Genomic DNA, 10,214 nt, shown 5'->3' with positions numbered 1-10,214 from the left:
TTATTTTGTTGTTATTATATATGTTGTAATTATTATTATTTCATGTATATTGTATGTATGTATATTTTGTGTGCTGCTTTAACACTGTAATTTCCCATTTTTTTGGGATCAATAAATATCTATCTATCTATCTATCTATCCTAAGACGCCTCATTTGGTAAAACAGTTCACTGCATTCTTGTTCTTGGCAAGCCCACAAACAGAGTTACTCTTTCCTGATCTTCACACCCACTTTCCTGCACTCTCCAAAATCATGCAACGTACTGTGGGCTTCAGACAAAAACAGGCAGAGCCAATCTAAACCAACATTTAAACAATGTAACCGAGCATTCACGCCCAAAGTTAAAGATGCACAGGTCAGAGGTAAAACTAGTGATTTCAGATACGTCAAAAAAGTACACTTTGTTCTCTCTACAGCTTTCTCATATCTAAAACTATTCCTCAAGCATAACTTTCACTGTCACCAGGGAATGACAGCACCAACTGCTCCAACTACATTACAGGGTTTGATTAATTACCACTGAGTCCTCTCTGGACTATTATTGTATAATTTGCATTTACTGTTTACTCATTCCACGCACTGCATGTCTGCTTGAAAATTATTAAAGTACATTAGTATTTCATTGCGTGCATGAATACAATGCTAAACCTACTACAGACACATACACCCACACACAAAAATACATTTACATATTTAATATACAAATACATATGCAAACAGAAAATTTTAAGTATTACGTTTCAAGAAAAAGTGATCCTACATTCTTCACAAAATATAAACATAACGCAGAGAACCAAAACCAAAATATAGCATCTAAAGTTTAGTTTAATCTCAGTAATGTAACTATGGTTGAAACATAGCGAGAAGCAAAATGGATAGAAGAGAGTGAACAGAAGGGAGAGGCACACGGTAAACCTCATCAGCATTCTGCAACAGGATTGTCTGGGCTTTGGTGTTTGTTGTGGTCCTCTAGCTTGTGTGAGCCATTTTAATGAGCACATTTTTTCTCCACAGATGAGTCTTGTTACTCTTCCTTCGCTTTTACTATCCGATGTCTCATTTCATATAAAGGTTCTGATCAGACTAAACTCATGTCAAATTGTTGCCTCAAATTGCAGGTTTTTTCTTGCTGGGGAAAGGGTTCTTGGAGTGAGGGGGGAGAGATGTGACTAGACAGTAAAAGCAGTTCTACGTGAGTGTCTGGCAGACTAGGCCATTTAAGATAAAACTGTGTACTGAGACTGTAGCTTATCACTATTCGTTGCACATGCTGCAAAACAGCACTGCAGAGGATTCTGGATGCACAAAGAAATCTGGTGAATTTCAGCTTCATCTGTATATTAAGGGAGTGTTTAACAACTTAAAACAAAGACAACGGAATGCAGTTCAAGAGATAATACCAACTATTATGAAATTAAAGTTAACCTTACTATGACCCACTCAATTCTTAAATATTTCAACCTAAGCCCACAGGAATTATTTTGAAGGAATCTGAGAAAATTAACTATACACACACACACAGTACAAAATACTCTAATCACGCAAACAGGCTTATTTAGGTGGCCGTTATCGCTGGTGGCAGATGGTGTACAAACCCTGAAACTTGTTTATTCTCTCTACACTGAAACCCAAAACGCAGTGCATTGCGTGAGCTTTAGCGCAGATGGCAATTGCAGTTGGGAGATATCAGATTTAACATATTTTGACTATTGGAAATAGAATGTAGGAAATGTGATTTTAGCTTGATTATGGTAGAGAATATGGTTGAAAACATATTCTATTACGGTCTGTGATTTTAGATTGTGATGCGATCGTACAAAATATTGGGATATAGAACTTTTTGTGAAAATTAAATTCAGAAAAATGGTCGCAAATTGGCATAAAGATGGTAGTGCCTGTGAATGAAATACATGCCATATCAAGGTTCATCTCACTGATGCATATATCACTGATGTAAATCCAACATTGCCATAAATCAGCCCTGGTCAATAATGTGAAAACACTGTCCTATCTGAGTAGAAATCTACCTCAGAGCAAAGACAAAAATTAGATGCAGAAAATCCCACTCAACCATCTACAGAGACACACAACAAAAGAACAGCCCGTAAATACCAGATCAATCGAACACTTTCTGAAAAGAATTCTAAAGCATTCACATTCATTAAGAAGACCTATTTTGAGTTTGGGGATAAACCATACAAACTATTGGCAAGACAGCTGCTGAAAAGGGAAGGGGATAGGACCATCCACACAATAAAATCAGAATAAGGTGCTCCTCTTACTTCACATAAAAATATTAACATTACATTGTGTCAATTTTACGGAAAAATGTTACACTTCCCAAGAGTGTGCGCCTAAGGCTATGGAATAATTTTTAGATATGTGTAATTTAGCTACATTGTCAGAGAGAGATCAGAGTACCTTCGAGCTGGAAATTACGGGGCAGCGAACACGAAGATATATGCAATGAGTTTTAATAAAAGTTCTGTAACATGATAACTTCATATTTACATTGAATGTACAAGAAGGCCTTTGAGAGCAGCCCACTACCACCAACATTAAATGAATAATCCAAAGAAAGGGAAAGACTGACAGCAAGAAAGTTCATACAGGCCAGAGTCTTTATTTAACACCAACCAGAAAATCTTGGCTAAATCCTTAGCAAGAAGACTCAGTCTGCACATGGCCAAATTGATACACCCTGATCAGATAGGGTTTATTCCAAACAGGGACTCCTTTCATAATTTCAGGCGCTTCTTCAATATCATGTACTCCCCCAGACACCCTAAGGAAGATTTGCTGATTTTAAGTTTATATGCCGAAAAGGCTTTAATTTATAATGTATACTATTTATTGATCCCCAGTGGGAAAATTAAAATGCACACTTTGTTAGAATCACTACACACAGGCCTGAAATACACACACGCTCAGGACCTATTCATGCACAAATGGAGAGATGGCAGAGTGGGCTGCCAGCTGGACCAGCGCCCTGAGCGGTTGGGAGGGGGTATGGTGCCTTGCTCAACAGCACCTGGCAGTGCCCAGTGCCCCACACTTCGTACTTTTGGTCCGCACGGAGACTTGAAGCGGCGTCCCTCCGGTTCCCAACCCAACTCCCAACGGACTGAGAACCGGCTTAGATTAAATTACTATGCACAAATCCTAATGCTAGAACCTTACTAATTGGACAGTTTCAGATGCATTAAATTTGCGCAGTGGCACTAGACGGGTGCGCTCTTAGACTCTTGCTGTTTGCTCTTGCATTAGAGCCCATTGCTGTGTCAATTTGTGCAAACAGTGAGATTCATAGTTATGACACGGAATACACTTCAAGCTAAATATTGCTGTACGCGGACAGTATTTTGATGTACATAACAAGGCCGCAGACTATGCCGGTTCTATTGGAGACGACCATTTTTAGACAGCAACACCTGATAAATGGGACCAATGTCTCAGAGACTGTTTAGTAGAAAAATATGCAATTTCATGCATATAATGTGTTACAAGACCATGAGCAAGTAAATATGGAGGGTATAAAAAAAGACTGGGAAAAAGAATTAGGGATGGGAATAGCAGAGGACACCTGGGACAAAGGTCTGAAATATGTCAGTATGTGCTCCCTTAATGCCAGACACAAAATCTTCCCAGATGTGTCCTCAATTTTTGAAAAATGTAACCAAGCGGATGTAGATTTATTACAGTTATGTTCTATGCCCTAAGCTTCAGGAATTCTGGGTGGGAATATTTCTGTTCTATTCACAGGTTTTTAAAGTTCAAATCAAGACCAGTCCCACTGTGGGTTATACTGGGTGCTTCAGAACACTAGAGACTGCACAGTACCATCTCCTGTCCCATGGCCTCCTCTGCGCAAAGAGGTAATGAATTTTAAAGTTTGGATTGCAACACTGACTGATATCCTCCACCTGGAAAGGATTGTTACATCCTTAATGCTAAGCTGGAGGACTTTGAAAAGATCTGGAGACCAATGATATCATTTATGGAAAAGATGAACGGTCAAGATTTACTATGCAGGCAATAGTCTTTAGCACATCTAAGTGGCACTACACTGGGGTGGGAAGGGGTGGCTGGACACTGTCAAGTTGTTCCTGATTTATCTATTATTTTATTACGTAATTTTTGTGGTTGTTATTGTTCTCAATTACATGTCTACCTATGTTGTTGTTTTATTTTCTCTGCCTGTTGGTGTTATTTTGGTAATGTTGGGCCCTTTACGGCTCTGTGTGGTTTGTCTTCTGGTTCAGTATTTGAAAAGAAGCAGTATATCTGTTTTACAATAACTGATTACTAATGATAATGATGATAAAAGGATGATAAAAGGATCTTTTCTAATGTGACAAATTCTTTGTTGAACTTTAGTGCTTTACAAAGCCCAAAGCAGGTAAGCGCTGTGACTACCTTTCTGAAGTGATTTTGGAGAGGGAAATTAGGTAGAAATACGCTGGTTGACTAGCACGACACCATTGTATTATATATAATATATTATTATATAATACTATTAATCCAGGCTAAAGTGTATGACAATGACTGAATGTTGCTTCCTCTAAATTTCAGGTTGTGTTCGACTAGCAAGGCCAACTTGTTTGTTTGATAAATTGATCAGACCTGCATGTCACGCACACTAGCAACAAACTGTGTACCCAAAAAAAATTAAATCAGTGTAAATTACGTTAGATCAGACACAGTTTTCTGTTGTTGATTAGTGTTACGTTTCCAGTGTCGCCGCCCTGAACCGTAACGTTAGTTGGGATGGACGGACCCCTTGTTTCTTTAGGCTAACTATATTAGCTTTAGCCTGGCTGGTAGCAGCTTTCTGAGGGGGAAAATGGCCAGGAAACGTTGTGATTATGTTGCATTAATCAGGTGACTTAGTTTGCATTTGCAGCGAATATAAAACACTGACTAATGCAGTATCACGGACTGCCCTTGGAAAACTATGCGCATTGCAGCTGCTGCCTACGGTACTTTTCTACACACGGAGAGCCTCACTTCCCAAAACAAACCCTGTCGGACTAACATCACATACACACTTTGCAACGTCCTGCAATGTGACTATCGCGCATGCGCACATTGTGACGTTGATGTTAAAACATAACATCGTTCAGCCCTAAAAGAAATCTACCTCAGCTTTATTTAAAAAAATAAAACAAATACTCAACTGCACCAAAATGACTTTACACTGGGGTCAGCATTAAGCCAAATTCTTTTTTCTTCTTTTTTTACAGGGTTCTGGCAGAACCTGAATATAATAATTATCACAAGACTGATTAAACAACAGATTTGTGATAAACCGACATTTGACCTTCAATACAAATCCCCAATTTTTTTATTATTAGGAAAGTAAAGCCTAACTTTGTTTTTGTTTTATGAAAAGTGATAAAAGGTCTATACTGGGTTGCAAGTTGGTGTTAATAGGTCAACTGACAACCATCTTTGAGGGGCCCCTTTGCTGTAGAGAATTTAACAGCCAACGTTAGGGTAAGTGTAGTTGTATTGAGTAGATGTGGTGAAATCTGTGGTCAGACAGGAGAAGAGAGGAAGTACACAGAAAGCCAAATTCCACTTACTGATGTAGATCTCCTGCTGGCTGGTGTAGTCTATGGCTAAACCAAGGGGCAGAGTATCTTCATTTGTGTCAGTCACTGGAAGCTCAGCCCTACTTGCATCTTCCAGGATCCAAAGCTCCCAGATCTAAGAAGGACATCAATCAGTCATGCTCATCACAGGCTAAAGAAATTCCCTCACACCATACAGTAAGCATCCAAACTGTAAATCAAAGCTCAATGAAAAGATCAGAATACAATTTGTTTTCTTCTTCACGTAATCAGTTGTAGCTTAGATCAAATCAAGTCTAATTCAGCACTAAGGATAACATTATTTATTTGCAGTAAAGACCTAATAAAACATTAGCACATCCACAAACTGGCCTAACTGTTGTCAAGAGAATTTGGCATTAGGTAGAACAATTATGAACTGTCCAAGGGTACTTTAATATACCGATCTTATAGTTTACTTCTCTCCTGCAATTTAAATGGAAATCAATCATCACAAGGGACACCTTTTATTTCTGTCTTCATTCAACAGTGTGTCATTTAAAGTCAAACTTTAAAATAAATTTAAATGATTCCGATAACATCTTCAGCTTTTCACTTGATCATGTACCTTGTCCTCTCTGGCGGCTATGACGCTGACTTCAATGGAAGCTGCTGATGCCGCAAACACAAGATCCCTGGATGAAATGAACAATGACGAAAAGCAAAACATTACACCAATTTAACATGACATCGAAATAAATCAAACTTGAGTTTGACATTATCAACAGTTATAATGTATCTGGGTGCCTCTTATACCATCCATGCCTGTAAATCATGATCATTCTTACCAGTCCTCTACATGGCTAAGAAAGTAGTGGTGTTGTCGCTCAGTACAGCTTCCGTACACCGAGTCACTAAAGTTCAAATACTTTATGTCCACCTTCTCATCCTTCTTCTACAAAACAAAAACAAATCACAATTTAACACATTTGGTTATGGTACATTGATAAGATGGAGTACTTGATTACAATTTTGTGTGGTGGAAGCAAATTTTAGTTAATAGTTTATACATTTACCAGAAAAAGACTGAGAAGTATATGCTGCCCAGCTGTAATTTCAATTTTCATTTTATGTGATAGGTGGTGTATGAACAAGGACATGTGGGACAATATGTAACCTCAGTAGCTAAGTATGGAACCAACAACAAAAGCCTAATACTGTATGGCTTAGTGGTCAGTTACATGAAGAATTCTACTCAAAAATACATAAGGAGCCGCATGGGAGCTGCTATAGGAGCCTTTATGTAACTACAGAGCCACTTCACACAATTATGGTAACGCCACTAAGCATGTGGCCTTAAAAGCTTCAATTTCTAATCTGGTAGAGGATCAAATGTTACATTTGTTTCTTCACATTGTTGTTGTGGACATGTGGCGGACATAGCTTCAAAAAACATGTAAGATTCATGTATATTTAACACTAAATATATGGTCAAATTGATCTACTGAGGCAATGAGTTAGACAGCATTGAAGACTGAAGGGGTGCCGGATGACAATCATCCAAATGTGAATAGGTGAATTCAGTGGACTATGGATGTAGGGTGTACTTACAGGAAGGGAGATCAACACTAGCTCAGGAGGGGTCTCAAGGGAGCCATCTGCAGCAGCATATACTACTGCAAACACAAAGGTTCTCAGCCACAGCACATCCAGAACTGTGAGAGACAATGGAAAGAGAGGCATTAAATGCAGATGGGATTCAAACACAGTTATGAAAATAAAACTAAATTAGAATATGTAATATATTGGTGGTAAATTCAGTTTTATGTTATTAATAATCCAGCTCAGTATATGGCGCACAGCTCATCTCCTTCTATTTAATTGGTATAGGATTTGCCTTACCTTTGACAGGTTCATCAGAGGTGTAGAAGTGTGGACATGGGATAACTTTCTTTTCTTGTAGTGCCTTTTCAAACGAGGAGAAAATCAGTTATTCATCTTATCAGTCATCGGATGCACCAGCTTTGAGGGAGCAACTATGTGTTATATTTTTAATTACGGTGAATAAGGTTCACTTACTGGTGTATACTGACTGACTGTGGAATTCATTTTTCCAGCAGCAACTTGTTTTCCTTTTGGACTCCAGCAAACTGTGGGAAACAGAGTACATAATAAAAATTGAGCCACAATAGAGATATGGAAGACAAGTGAACTCAATTATGCGCAGAGTCTAACTCACGACATGTGATGCCACTTGAAGCAGGTAGCTCGGCCTGAATGTTGACAATGTCAGTAACATCCAAAATCATCATACGGCCGTCAGACAAACAGACAGCCAACATGGATGCCTGTACAGGATTCCACTTCAGGTCTTGCACTAAACTGCCAGGGTGTACTGCTGGCAGCAGTGATGCAAAAGGTAGCTTCTGTGGTCTTGCCTATTGGGCATAAAGACAAGTTTAAAAAATCAACAACTCAAAGGCATAAATTAATACCTACGGTACATATCTGGTCATGAGAAGCAATCACATTTGAACTGAAATTTGTTTGTATGGAAATTGATTGTATTTTCAATAATAATATTTCATTATGTACTATCTTTCAATAACAATTTGACTGTTAGTCGCACGCTGACGATGCCCATGCGTAGTTCGCGTAAGCGTGATGTATTTCTAATACCCTGGCACATTGAATTCACAGAGTAAAGTAGTCACCTTGTTCATGAAGGTGCGGACATCATAGAATGTGATGGACAAACCCGCCTCCTCAGTCATGCCACATACTGATAAAGTAAGTTCATCACAACTGAGAGCCAAGTGGTGCAGAGCCAGATCCACATTAACCTCCGCTAATGCTGCTGTCCCCTCAACTAGATCAAAGTGGAAAATTGGAGGGAAATGTGAGTAAAAGACATGAATCGACAAAAACTAATTATGACAATATGGTGCAAAACTGATTGGATACATATTCAAATTAAAATCTGTTTAGTGGTTATATTCATACCTATTTCGTTGGTGTTACCGTCAAATTTATCAGACAGAATGTCTTGAGTTAGGTAAACTTTGAATGTTTTATGGAGTCCTACAAAAGTTAAACCAAATTTGTTTGAGATGGTAAGCAGACTAGTTCTTTCTTTGGGCAAATCTTCAGCAGGGTTAAAGACTCTTGTTTTCTTCATCTGACGAAACTGAAAGTCCTGAAAAAGAAAAACAAGCACTGCTTGTTACTTCAGGGTGAGCAGTTATGGGAAAGAAAAACAAGAATATATTGTCAATAGTGCTAGACAACACGCGCGCAGCAGTATAATCTAACAGCCACTTTTGTTAATTGTGGAGCCGGAGCATGCTTACCAAGTATCTTAAGCAAGTATATGTCTACTAACCTTGGCTAGCTAGTTGTTACCAACACAAGTTACGCAAAGCCTCAAAATGAAAAGTTAAAACCTTGGTTTATAGCCAACATGGTGTGGAGTCACGTCACGTTAGCTAACGCTAATGCTGCTAAGCTGTGTCGGTGACGTTCCAACAAATGTGTTGAAGTGACGCGTCTTTAATGACTTTATTTCAGACACAGGATGTTGTTTTTTAACATAACGTCAAGATAACATTTAACTCTCTGTGAGTATAACGTTTTATGATGTAGTTTTAGCTAATGTGCTAATAGCTACCGTGCTAGCCTAAGAAGCTGGCTACGAACTGAGAAGATAAAAGTTGCTGTAACAGCTTTTTATTTCCAGACTTTTAAGCTCTTACCTTAAACTCTAACTGCTATTTTTGTGTATATGGCTCTGTAACTGAAGTGTTTATGATTTACGGTTAACTAAGCAACAGCTTAAACCCGACCAGCTAAGCTAGCCAGAACCATTAAAGATTAAGCACAGTGCTAGCAAACATTAGCTCACACATGCTAACCTGTCAATACAACTTGTACATAACAGCATACCTTCATTTCCCTCTCAGGAGGGGAATCTGCTTCGTCACTCATTTTAAAGAACCAAGGTTGTTGCTTTTCCAGGCGATCTGTTGTATTAGTTTATACCTTCCTTGTTTGTATCTGAGACAAATTTCTGGTGAGCCACATTAGTCTGTCAGAAGCACACCGCGCGATTTTGCCATGAAAAACGTCATAGCTACGTAGGATGACAAATTGATGCCAGAGCACATGAATGTAGCAATAGCTTGATACGGTCTATGCCTGAGATCACAACATACTCACATAAACATTTGATAAGATAAGGCTTGATTGCCCTGCATATTGACGATGTCCTGCTATATTTCATATGAATCCGAATGTAATGCATTTCTACAATACATCACAACTTGCAAGAACTTCTCAAACAAGCTTTCTTGGAGTGAAATCTTAATAAAATGATTCTCTTGAGTAATGGGTATTTGGGTTAGCACTGGGGAAATCCCTGAAGGTACACAGCTATCTTATAGAAACAACCTAATAGCAACAGAGACAAAAGAGAGGAGGGCAGTGTATGGTGAAGTAAGGACTTTTATTAGAAAGCAGATTCTTCTGTATTGCATTTAAAGAAATCAGGTTCTCTTGGACTACACAACTAAAACTGGTGATGGCAAATACCATGATGGGAATGAAAGGTAGATTCTTATGAAACATCAAAAGTGGCGACTTGCATTTGTGTTGTATATATTATT

At 38.5% G+C, this 10,214-nt stretch overlaps 1 protein-coding gene across 5 annotated transcripts in view; it reads right to left on the bottom strand.

The window, feature by feature from the left end:
• Positions 1-9,738, bottom strand: part of nup214 (nucleoporin 214) — a 38,374-nt gene extending 28,636 nt beyond the window's left edge. For all 5 annotated transcript variants that reach the window (XM_034896472.1, XM_034896470.1, XM_034896471.1 and 2 more), the window contains exons 1-10: positions 9,496-9,738; positions 8,557-8,749; positions 8,268-8,422; positions 7,793-7,991; positions 7,633-7,703; positions 7,456-7,519; positions 7,165-7,268; positions 6,402-6,508; positions 6,182-6,248; positions 5,587-5,710 (exon numbers count right to left, since the gene is read on the bottom strand). In XM_034896472.1, the coding sequence (XP_034752363.1) occupies positions 5,587-5,710; positions 6,182-6,248; positions 6,402-6,508; positions 7,165-7,268; positions 7,456-7,519; positions 7,633-7,703; positions 7,793-7,991; positions 8,268-8,422; positions 8,557-8,749; positions 9,496-9,537 (1,126 nt within the window). In that variant the 5' untranslated portion in view covers positions 9,538-9,738. The remainder of the gene's footprint in view (positions 1-5,586; positions 5,711-6,181; positions 6,249-6,401; positions 6,509-7,164; positions 7,269-7,455; positions 7,520-7,632; positions 7,704-7,792; positions 7,992-8,267; positions 8,423-8,556; positions 8,750-9,495) is intronic.
• Positions 9,739-10,214: the final 476 nt, after the last annotated feature.

This window comes from Etheostoma cragini, chromosome 16 (assembly GCF_013103735.1).
Source record: "Etheostoma cragini isolate CJK2018 chromosome 16, CSU_Ecrag_1.0, whole genome shotgun sequence".
NCBI classification, from domain to species: Eukaryota; Metazoa; Chordata; class Actinopteri; order Perciformes; family Percidae; genus Etheostoma; species Etheostoma cragini.
The sequence above is the reverse complement of the archived record's forward strand: the minus strand, read 5'-3'. Positions and strand labels throughout refer to the sequence as shown.